The sequence below is a fragment of the Larus michahellis genome, chromosome 13 (assembly GCF_964199755.1).
Source record: "Larus michahellis chromosome 13, bLarMic1.1, whole genome shotgun sequence".
In the NCBI taxonomy this organism is placed as follows: Eukaryota; Metazoa; Chordata; class Aves; order Charadriiformes; family Laridae; genus Larus; species Larus michahellis.
Window position 1 is genome coordinate 5,557,316 of NC_133908.1, and position 11,951 is coordinate 5,569,266.

The 11,951-nt window shown below is 42.1% G+C and overlaps 1 protein-coding gene across 1 annotated transcript; it reads left to right on the plus strand.

Annotated features, from left to right (window-relative positions):
* The first annotated feature begins 1,391 nt into the window (after positions 1-1,391).
* YWHAH (tyrosine 3-monooxygenase/tryptophan 5-monooxygenase activation protein eta) lies at positions 1,392-11,593 on the plus strand. The gene is made up of 2 exons (XM_074606258.1): positions 1,392-1,919; positions 10,149-11,593. The coding sequence occupies exons 1-2, from the start codon at positions 1,833-1,835 to the stop codon at positions 10,803-10,805; spliced, it is 744 nt and encodes a 247-aa protein (XP_074462359.1). The 5' UTR covers positions 1,392-1,832; the 3' UTR covers positions 10,806-11,593.
* Positions 11,594-11,951: the final 358 nt, after the last annotated feature.

The following is an 11,951-nucleotide window of genomic DNA, read 5'->3' on the forward strand; positions in this document are numbered from 1 at the left end:
CTCGCTATTCTTGCGTAAGTGTTACATATATTAAAATCTGTATTTTTTACATTGAATCATGCCTTTTCACAAACATATTCCTGCTGTCCACAAGTAAAACTTTATCCTTAGGTAAAATCAATACAAGTTTTGCACTACTGATGACTGATAACTTGGAATCCATTCTGTTAAGATTTTATATGTCACTGCCTTAGAGACAGTGAAAATAAAATCCTGTTAGGAAAGAGGCACTGAGCATCTTGCGGGTACGTACCTACACCTGTGTGCTTCAGTGCTGCAGAGAGCTGCTTCCTGAATGTTCTGGCAATCGGTTCATAACTTGCTACAGGTTCATTTTTATCTTTCATGCTTTATTACATATAATTACCATTTATTCTCATTTGTCATAATATTTTTGTCCTTTAAAAAAATCAGCAATATTCATCTAGTCCCTCTCAAAACTAACTGCAGCATTTATTTTAGATGACATCAGGGCTTAACATGCAGAAGGCAGCAATGTTAGAGTTAAGGCTAAAATCTTTGGGCTGACACAACGGACTGGGTTTGCTGGATGTCAGCAGTGGCAGAGCACTGGGGGATAGTGGGAGATCAGAGCCATGAGTGAGACCAGCTTGGGTGGTGTGCTTTGTGCCCTCTTCTCTTGTGCTTAATGTGCTTTGTCCCCTCTTCTCTGGGGTGGGAACAGGTGGGAGTGTGTGTCGGGATCAGTGCTGCGGTGCGGGGCTCTGGTGCTGAACTGTCTGGGGGTGGGCAAAGCTCCTGCTCCATGTAAAGCAGCTCCCCCCCTGTGCCGTGGCGCAGCCGTGTTTGACTGCTGGCTGAACAGAAAAAGTTAATCTGTGATTTATGGCGAGATGGATGCTGGCACTGCTGCAGCCCCTGGCAGCAGCTGCATCGTTTGTGCAGTGCTTTTCCCTCAAGATGGTTTTTATGTAAGGCTGGGGCTCTGTCGATGTATGAAAGAGGAGCTCTTAAAATATGTAGTAAAACTTAATTTAGTTGCATCTCTTAGGCGAGGTAGCAGAGCAGGCCCCTGCCTACACCCCCCCCAACGGGGAACGTGTCAAAGCCGCTGGCATCCGAGATCTGGAAGGGGACGCGACACTATAATAATGCTGCAGGGCCGGGCTGGCGCGGGGAGGCTGCGGCGGCACAAAGCGGCCATGGCGCGGCGGCAGCAGCCTCGGACGCGTGTAGGCGGTGTCCCTGCTCCGCCGGTTTCCCGGGGCCGGCGGGGCAGCTCCGCGCCGTGTGGGCGAGGGGGGGGCCGGGCGTTGGCCGGGCCCGTCCCGTCCGCGCCCAGCGCCCACCTCCACCTTTGCAGCAGTAAAATGCAGCACTCGCAGCGCGCATGCGCAGCCCCCCCAGCCGGCGCCCCCGGGTAGCTATTTATAGCAAGTGACGTCACCTAGAAATAGAACGCGGGGGAGCAGCGCCCCCTCCCCTCCCCTGCAGTCTCCGCGGCTCCGCCCCCTCCTTGCCTTCCCCGCGCGCAGGCGCAGGCGGCGGCAGCAGCGCGAGGCGCCGAGCCGGGCGGAGGGGCGCGAGCTGCAGGCGCGGCGGGCGGAGGGCACGCAGCGAGCGCGCGGCTGTCCCGCCTTGCCGCCGTCCGCTGAGCGCGAGGCGCCAACCGTCGCCCCGCAGGCGCGGCTGAGGCGAGCCCGGCGGTCGCCCAGAGCGGGCGGGCGAGTGAGTGTGAGGCGGCGGCGGCTCCCTTCAGATTCCCTACTCGCAGCGCCCGCGCGTTTCCAGGCGCAGCTCCCCGCCCCCCTCCTTCCTCTCTCTCTGAGGGGCGCAGAGTGCCCAGCCCGGCAGCCACCACGGACGCGGCGATGGGGGACCGAGAGCAGCTGCTGCAGCGAGCCCGCCTGGCCGAGCAGGCGGAGAGATACGACGACATGGCCTCGGCCATGAAGTCGGTGAGTGGGGCTGGTAGCGTGGCGGCTCCGGGTCGTACCCGGGGAGGAGTGTGTAGGGTGGGTAGTGGCGGGGGAGGGAGAGGAAGTCCGGGCTGGTCTGAGGCGGGGCTGGGTCCCGGGGAGGATGCGAGCCACCAGGTCCCACCCGTGGCTGCGAAGAAAGGAGGGCGGGAGCGAGAGCCAGGCCGTCCCGCCGGGACATCTTGCCGCCGTGCGGGGCGGCGCCCGTTACTACCTGCCTCGGGGAGAGACGAGACAAACAATAGCCCGTCCAAACTGGACCTAGATCTCCCTTTTCTTTCAAAATTTCTTTACTTCCTTCCTTGTTCCCTTCATTCCCTCGTAACCGCTGCCCCGCAGCCCTCCGGCTCCCTCGGCTGTCCCTGCCCTGGGGGTGTGGCTGTCCCCATGCCCTCCTCTCGCCGCTCTCCCCCATCCCCGCCAATCCGGCTCGCAGCCCAGCAGTTTGAACGCTGCCCGCCTCTCTCCCCGTCGCGGCGGGAGCGCTGTGGATTCTTTCTCTGACCCCTGCTCAAGATGGGGTCCGTGCTCCCACACCGCCCCTCCCCAGGGGGCTTGCGGTGGGGGTGGTGGCTTTGACCTTGGGGTGCGTCTCCCCTTCTAGGGGGGAGGCTGGGGGTGCTGGTCGGGTGGGATGCCCGCTGGGGCGGGGGGCTTCTGGGGAAACCGCGCGGCTAGAGCAGCCCCTTCCTTTTCTAGACGTTTCCTTTGCCTCGCGATAAAAGGCACGGACAGGGCCCTCACCCACAAACACGAGCGCTCTGACTCAAAGATGGTATAGTGGTTGCATCCGGGTATACCAGCTACCCCAGTGCACAGAGTGTTTCCCAAGCTTTAACGTTGCCTTTTTGCCTCTTCTTTGTAGGGTAATATTCTCAATGCATTCCTTACCCAGTTGAATACTGACACGTGTTTAAACACTAAGTTATGGTTGCAACTCAGCTCCTTTCAGAACCGAGCAATGAAAATGACTTGTACTGACCTGTCTGTACTGATACATAATAAAATTGCAGAGTGATCAAACTTATTATGTCTAGTCCCTTTTTTAAAAAAAAAAATATTCGTATATTCTGGATTTTAAGGGTAACACTAATGCCATTAAATGGTTAGGAGTGTCTTTGCTGTATCTGATTACATTGCCGATCTGTCCAATGTGAACACCAAAAGACCCCAAGAGGAATCAAGTTTCCCTTGAGAGTATTGCTGTTTAAAGACACTACATTATTTTAGTTTGAAAGAGCAGCTTCAAACGGAGTTCATATTTTTGTTGTAGAATCAAGCTGTTCAGTCTCATTCAGGGTCTGTGATGTATGTCTTCATCACTTCTTCACTTTTGCTTTTTTGTAATAATAAATACTATGACCAATCCAGTTCTAAAGCAGCAATACTTCTGAGAATCTTAATATCAGGCACTAGACATTAAAATAAGCTGTATTATCATGATATCACTAGAAATCTTGATACACAGAATGTAGTAGCAACAGCTCTGTTTATCTCCTGAATCTTTCAATTGCTAATTCTTAAAGATGAAGCTGAGAAAGAGCTAAGGTCTACCGCTGCTCTAGAAGACTTTTTCTAGCTGTAGTTAGTAGATAGCTTTTTATTTTTCCGAATATCACTGAACTATAGTGTATGTATGGCTCTCTGAACATATGTGAAACAAACAGAACACAGTTGTGATACTTCGGGAAATAAGTAAATAAAGTACATGTAACTAATGTGTATGTCCAGTTGTCTTTTAAACTGCCTTAATTACTGTATAGTTTTCATTCATCTTAAGTCACGGTATTCTCGTCTCTAATGCTACTTTTGCTCTCAAGTAAGTTGTATAATGATGAGCTTCTGTAATTGGGAGCTTGAGAACACTTTGTAAGTGAGGTGAGTCTCGAGCATTTAGAAAACATTATGTTATAGATGCTTTCAAAATACAAAAAGTAAAGCTGAATTTAAAAGGCAAAAGTTTCCTTATTTTAAGCTGTTCCTATGCTGTTGCATGCCTATAATGTAGCATCTCTTGGCTACTTCTTTCACAGGTGGTCACTACAACATGGTAATTTCCAGAATGCTCTTCAGTGTTTGAACTTGATTTTTTTAGGTCTGAGCATAAGCTCTTATGAAATGTTGTTATGTGGGCTGTCTGTTCTCACACAGACATTCCCTTCAATATTTCCTTCAATTTCAGTGATTATAAATAACAGCAATGAAGACAACTTTTTATCCATATAGAATATTATTCAAATAATCTTCTTGCACTCCAAAGATGTTAGACTTCCTTCAACAGGAAATCAGTGTTCTAACTCAGATATCTATTCTCAATGCAGCATATCTTGATTTGAAAAGTTTCTTTTAAAAAATGTTTAAAAATCTCTGAATATAACATACCTGAAGGTTTTTAAAGGTGCTATATGAAAATAGTCTGCTTCCAGTGTAAATAGAACTCTGAATGATTAATTCCAGTTCTGCATATTTATCACCACACTTTATACTACACAACGTTGCCAACAGCCTGATAGTTGCTCCTAAAACTTAAAGTAACAAAGATTATTTTAGTGAAAGCATATTTGCATTATTTTTGAGACTGCCACTGAAAGAACACGGTAGGTAAAAAATTACTTCTCAACACACTGGGGAAAAATTTGCTTTTAGTGTGAGTTACAGGTTCTCATTTGATGGAACAAATACTGTAGCATGTTGAGAATAGCGCATTGAGTACCTTTGGGTTTAGATCATTCCAGAAATGGTTAAACATTTTGGCTGTATAAACCAGTAGTATTTCAGACAGCATTAATCCTAATACGTAGTGCTCAGGAGCTGTATTATGTTGCTTTTCTAGTATAACTACATAGCGGGTAGAGAGTCATTTACACTTTAAAATTTGTAAGATGCATCTGAGTTACATGAGATGTATAATTTTAAAATTAGTCATATGTGAAATACTACTCAGCATGGAATAAATTTAAGTCTTGGAATGATCTAGAGTTTTTTTAAAGCAAAATAGCTTGAGGTTCTAGTTTAATTTTTAGGCTTTATCTGTGTACATAAATGGACTTAAAAATTTGGGATGTTCCATACTTGTAGTATTGTGTCACTCAGTTCTCCTTCATATCGTTGTCTGGTTTGGGGTTAATGAGGTAGGTGTATGTAGCAGGGGGCAATGAGATGCCTTTAACATGAACAATATCCTCCCCTGTTGTGAGATTACTTCCCTACTGTGGTTTTATGCAGTAAATCCAGCTATAATACTTCCAATGCTTGATGTAAAAAGCTGGAGCCACGTGATGCAAGAACTGATGTGGTTTAAATTGATTAGTCTGGATTCTATTAAAAATTATGGACTGCATAACTTTGTATCAGGAGAGTTTTAATGACTAAACCTGACTTTATACTGGCTTAGGTACAGTCATTTTTGCAGCAGCTTGCTAAGAACTGGCTCTAGCTCTGACATGTATCTCTGGCTAACAAAAGAGAAGTATAATCACATACATTCAGTTGACCTGTGTCAAATTCTACTAGGTAATCCAACAGCTCATCATAGATCCGCTGTCAGTTGTGGAACCTTCACTTTGGTGTGTTAACCATGTGAAAGTAACTCGGTTTGGTATGGCCTATGTAGGATCACACACGTGTAAGTAATTTCTGAGCCGATACAGTACTGCCACTGTCATCAGGGTGTGTAGTTAGGAATGACAGGGTTATAGTTGGGATTCCTTTTATATACTCCCATTTTTTTCCCCAGTAAACTGTGAAAGAACTTTGTGGGCATAAAGCAGAGGAGGAGATACCTGTAAGTATTATGGAAATAAAATTATTTAGACTGTACTCTTAGAAAAAGCAGACTGTCAGTCCGAGTGAACGCTGCTAGCATATCATAGCCCATGTGTTCAGTTGCATCATCTTGCTCAGGACTGAAAATAACCCCAAACTGAGGTGTGTGTAAGAGAGGGAGAGGTGTGTTTGCATAAGGAAAGTATAGAGTAACACCCGAGTAAGTAAATACTACTTTGAAGTCATACTACAAATGGCTTTTCATCATTTGTTTCTCCTAACAGCCATTATGAGAAAGTGTGTCTACATCTAAAATGTAAAACTAAATTGTTGCAGTCAGAGATCTTTTCTGTTAAAGAAAGGCTATAGGTAGAATGGAAGATAGGAAGAAATAAATTTCTTTCAGCACTTCAGGTTTTCTTTTAGTCTACATCATCCCCATGTGTGAAGAGAAACATGTCTGGTTTTATCTATTTTGCTAATGTATATTAAATAGATAAAACGGTAGATAGCTCCATAAAGGACATATGCTTTCCTTTGAGTCTAGTTCCTTGTAATATAGCTGTTACACCAGGGAGGTAGGAGTTATTTTTAGATATATCTACATAGACTATCAGCATTTTTTAGCTAGGATGGGGTATCATTTGCCATTTCCCTCTCGGAAATCACAAGCTTCAAAATGAGAAGGAAATAGTTCAGAACTAATGAAATAAAAATTAGGCGGAGGGAAATGACACTGATGTCCTGAAGCATGTTGAAAGGTGACACTAGAAAGGAATTGAGCTTTGCTCTGAGCATTGGAAACTTCTGCCACAGAACTACTAGCTTGTTACGCTGAGTTCCTTTGCTCCACATCAAATTCTGCTTTCTTTGAAAGTGGTTATGAGTTTCTAGATTAAGTTAACAGAATCTGCCAGGGGATATGAGTTATGCCCAGGAATGGTATGGCATTGGATATCCTAACTGTACCTTATCTGAAAAAGTAATTCGCTTTGTGGTTTGAAGCTTGTGTCAGTGCTGTGTGTAGTCTTGTGGCTATGATATATTGTACCTGTTATGGCAGCTGCTCACAAATGACTTCTTCAAGCCATTTTCAATGGCTTGAAAAAACCAAAAAGCTTTATTTTTGCATTGCAAGATTGAATTCCTTTGATAAAGTGCTAAAATCTCACCTCTGTAATTTTAAAACCGTTAAATATTGACGTCCTGTTTTCTTCTAACTGGAAATGTAGAAAATTTGAAGAAAGGAAAAATAAGCTGCTTTCAAACCTTTCTTGGTTTGACTTTTGGTGGTGGTCTTCAGGGTCCTGAGGTTTTTTTGCAGCAAATTGTACTTTATGCTAGCTTTGTATAGCTTTATTGTGGAATGGTAATGCTTTGCTGTCTGACTGTTAGGGGGTTGCATTTGGAAAGGCACTATGTTTGACCGAGGGATGTGTAGTTGACAAACGTTTTTACTCTCTTCTTCAGAACTTTACAGTTCAGTTACTTTTTTAATTTGTCACTAATTGTTTAGAAAACATTTTTGAAAGTCACAGTTGACAGAGCAGATTTTTATTTCTATTTTTATGTAGTCTAAAAAGACTGTACTCATTACCAAAAACCCAGGTGTTTTGAGGTGGACTTGAGTTGATGGTAGTTGCTGATTCTCCAAGATATATCAGTAACTTCTGATGCATCTTAAAGCTAGTAAACATGTCCTAAGCATGTTGAATTAGCTTCTGTGTTAATTTTTCCTTTTTACTTTTAAGGAACAGTTTCAAGGTGAGTTTAAGTCTGTTTTGGGAATTAAATTACACAGCAGTCTAGTGATGATCTGGAATAGTCTCTTAATCCTATCTTTCAGATAGTTTCATGTTTTGATTAAGAAGTTAACATTATTTTTCCACATATGAGCAATTGTTCTGCAGTTAGTCCTGAGAGATGGCTTTTTTCCTGGGCTTTTTATTGTGCTTTACATGAATGTATCTTGAATATTCTGTGCTATTTCTCAGTCTTGCTATGTCAGGGTAAGTTCTGTGAGTCTGGTTTGTATTGAGAGTTTTAGCAAACTTACTCAACCCAGCTGATGCAAGGGCTAAACTTCAACTGGCTGGTCTAAATACAGCATGAAGATGCTTCCAAAAGTTACACTGCATTTAAAGATTCTACTGTAGACCTACTTTTAATACTGAATGTTGAGTAAAGACCAGCCAACATTACCAAAGTTCACGCTAATTTTAAAAGATCCTTCCTCTATTAATGTGATCTTCTGAAACTTCTGCAAATATGCTGTTTATCAACACTTGCATTGAATTTTGATTGTGATTAGGGAAGGTCATAAGGCTTTTCAGGTGTAGGTTATCTGCCATTGCAATGGTGCCTGTGCAGGTGGGCTTTATAAATCAGCTTCTTCAGGGTGGGTGTTATGATGCATTTTCTGCAATTAAAAATGAATAACACCAGAAGAGAGACAATAGACTAGAAAAAGACTTGGAATACTCTTTCAAGACTAGTGGTATTCCTGTAGGATTGTATTTTGTCTCTTGTGACAAACTGCATGGAATTTGGAAACAGATTAATTTATCTCCCCTTAAAAATACACAGGCTATATAGCATAATAAAAATTTAGGGTTCAGTACTCAAAAATTTTTGATGGTTCCCAGGCCATTTGTTATGTACTGTAAAATGCCGTTTTGGTGTTTTGAATACACAGAAGACATCTGTCTCTAAATGTTTATATTAGGAAGTTTATAAGAAGGTAGAAGAAGTAATTATAACAAGGTTTAGGATGATTGCCTTTTTTTTTTTTTTGTTATTGAATACTTAAATACCAGCATTTAGGAGGATATTTAGTTTGAAGCAGGGGGAATGTGAAAGTAGTCGTTAGCTGAGCGTAAAGAACAGAGGTAAGTCCTAGTAGGTGTTAGGGAACAAAAAGCTCTTAGCTGAGCTTTTACATCTTGAGGGAGTTAATATCTTTACTAGAGAAGATGATATAGGCAGGTTGGAGTAGAGATTACTGAGGGAGGGATTGTGGGGAAGAATGTTGAGTGGAAGCTGTGAAGATTATGAAGATGTCATTAGAGTTGATTCCAGTGCATTTCACCCTCTGTAGATTGTCTCTGCTTGTATTAGGCCAGGCAGAGCAGTGTCTTTGGGGAGTTTGGGTTCCTGAGCTGTGGGGAAAAGGCCTTTTGGAGATAAAACTAATTGACTTAGAATTGTCCAAGAACAAAATCTGAATTTGAAAGTAAGTTCTCTCTTACTGTAACAGTTATAATTCATATAAATTATTTTTTAGACTTGGAAAGATGCACATTTATTGGTTCACTGGCTAAACCAGCAGTCTCAGAGTAGTGTAAATATTTGTGACTTAATTATTTGTAATATGTAAGTATTTGGTTGCAATCATTCTGGTGCCTGTCAAGCAGTCAATACGCACATTTTTAAAGAAACAGTTAATGATTTTAGCAATGTCTGAGCAAGGACACGTTTACTTTCACACCAAGGTACATGTCCTTAGAATTCTAGTGACTTAATGCAGTTAATGTAGTTTGCTTAGAGTTGTGGAGTTGCATTTTTTGTACTAATTCCTGTGAGTTTAACTTAATGTTTGTAAATTTGCGAAAGAACAACTTCAAGTGATTTTAAGCCTGATAGATTTTATTCCCTAAATTAACACAGCAAGTGAAATAGGCCTAAATATAGTATTAGAAGCATTATCCTTCCTCTATCTCAGCTTTTTGTAGTAGGGATTTGGAGCTGCTTGTGTCTTGCTTTTTCTTGATTTCCTGTTCTATTTCTATGCCGTTTCTTTCAGTCCTATCCCTGAGATTTGTCTGCAGCCACCAGGTAGCAGAAATCAGGATAAATTTTGTATTACATTGTATAATTGCTCGCTATGTGACAGAAAGATACTATGAAACACTAATTCCGTTTGTACTATGCAGAGTTTAATCATAATGACTGCAGCGCTTCCATCTCTGCTGTCCAATGAAAGCAAGCAGCAGGGGAAAGAAATGCAAGGACTGCACCAGTTTCCAGTCTCTGTGCTGTGTTCCAGATTCATAAAGCTGGTATTTATTCTAGGTACATTTAAATTCATCGCTAAGAGTGTAGTCTGCATAAGTATAGCAAAGACTTCCTAAAAAACCTGAACCTTTCTTCTGTGAATGCCCCTCCATTACACAAACCTGACTCACTTTTATTCAGTGAATGTGCTTTGCAGTTTGGGTTTCTAAATACCCGTTCCATTACAACAGAACTGTGGGGTTTTCACTCTTAAGTCTTGACTGCAGAAACAGTTTTAAACTTTCAACATTACAAATTGACTCCTGTCTAGAAGGAATTTTGGGATCTAGAAGGAATTTTGAATCTTGCACTTCATGATAGAAGTATTGAAGGAAGTGTGCTCTTCTCTAAGACAAACCCTTTAAATTTGATCTTTATCTGTATTTTCAGGTAACTGAGCTGAATGAGCCTCTGTCAAATGAGGATAGAAACCTGCTGTCTGTAGCCTACAAGAATGTGGTTGGAGCTAGACGGTCTTCCTGGCGTGTCATCAGCAGCATAGAGCAGAAGACCATGGCAGATGGGAATGAGAAGAAGCTGGAGAAGGTTAAAGCTTATAGGGAGAAGATAGAAAAAGAGCTTGAGACAGTCTGCAATGATGTTTTGGCTCTCCTAGATAAATACTTGATCAAGAACTGCAATGACTTCCAGTATGAGAGCAAGGTCTTTTATCTGAAAATGAAAGGGGATTACTACCGCTATTTGGCAGAAGTTGCTGCTGGAGAGAAGAAGAACAGTGTTGTGGAAGCCTCAGAAGCTGCCTATAAAGAGGCTTTTGAAATCAGCAAAGAGCACATGCAGCCCACTCACCCAATTAGGCTTGGGCTGGCACTCAATTTCTCGGTATTCTACTATGAAATCCAGAATGCTCCTGAGCAGGCCTGCCTTTTAGCCAAACAAGCCTTTGATGATGCCATAGCAGAGCTGGACACACTAAATGAGGATTCCTACAAGGACTCCACTCTCATCATGCAGTTACTTCGAGATAACCTCACTCTGTGGACGAGTGACCAGCAAGATGAAGAAGCAGGAGAGGGCAATAATTAAAAAGCTTTCCTCCCGTCCCTCTTCCATCCACTTCACCATCCCCATCATCACCAATATTTCCTTGCCACAGTCACACTAAATATCTAGTGCTAAGCATATCTGTATTGTACAGCTGTTCAGATCTGCTGTCCACTTTATCAAGAAGCAGTTTCAGATGAGTCTTCATGGGCATTGATGGATCAGTTGGTTTATTGGCCCTATTTATCTTAGTTGCACTTGAGCAGTGCAGAAAGATGCATAGTAAATGAGGCATTTTTAGTTTGCCTGTTGATTGGAAAATATGGGAAAGAATAATGGAAAGTGATTGAAGATAATTAGATTCCAGTTAAATTTTTTTCCATTTGAAATGAGCTGACAGTTCTGTTAAGCAGTACATTTTGTGCATGCAAAGTAAATTAGCCACCCCAAATTTTTTTCAGTCAAGGAAAACTGTTAAGCTGATGTGAAATGACAGCCCTGTTCATCAGTTTACAATAAACTGTTTGAAATGTGAGGTTTCAGTAGCAATTTGGTTTTTTTGCCTCTCTTTTATGTGCACAGGTTCTTTTAATGCAGTGCATCTACCTAAGAGTTTTGATACTTGTAACCTTTTGCAGTTGTTTTGAAGAATCATGAATTTATTTTTTGTAAACTCTTTGGCTGTTTAGTTGTCTGTGTATTCTGACAGCACTATGTCAATATTAGCCCATGTTAAGATGGATGACTGAGATGCCAGACTTCTAAATTGAATGTTTTGGAATCAAATGAATAAAATAAAATGCTGCTTCGGGGATGTTATCTCTACATAAGCTGTCCTGTCTTTTGTTCAGAGCAGAGATTGAGTTACCTAACACATCATTGATGGGTTAAAACATAATCAAAAGTTTAACGAGAAGTTGCCTCACATGCTAAAAAAAAAATAATTAAAAATACTGGTATGCTGAAAAGAAGAAGAAGAAAAAAAAAAGACCACACATATGCCCCCCACAAAACCCAAAACACACACTGCCATCTAGAATGTGTTGATTTAGAATGTGTTGAAGTGGAGTTTCCAAAGGCACATTTAGTTATTTGCTTGGTAGAGCAGTTGTGGTGCAGTTCTGCTCAGGAGATGAAAAGTTGTAGAGGGCGTTACTTCTTAAACCGATGTAGAGACTTGTATTTGCT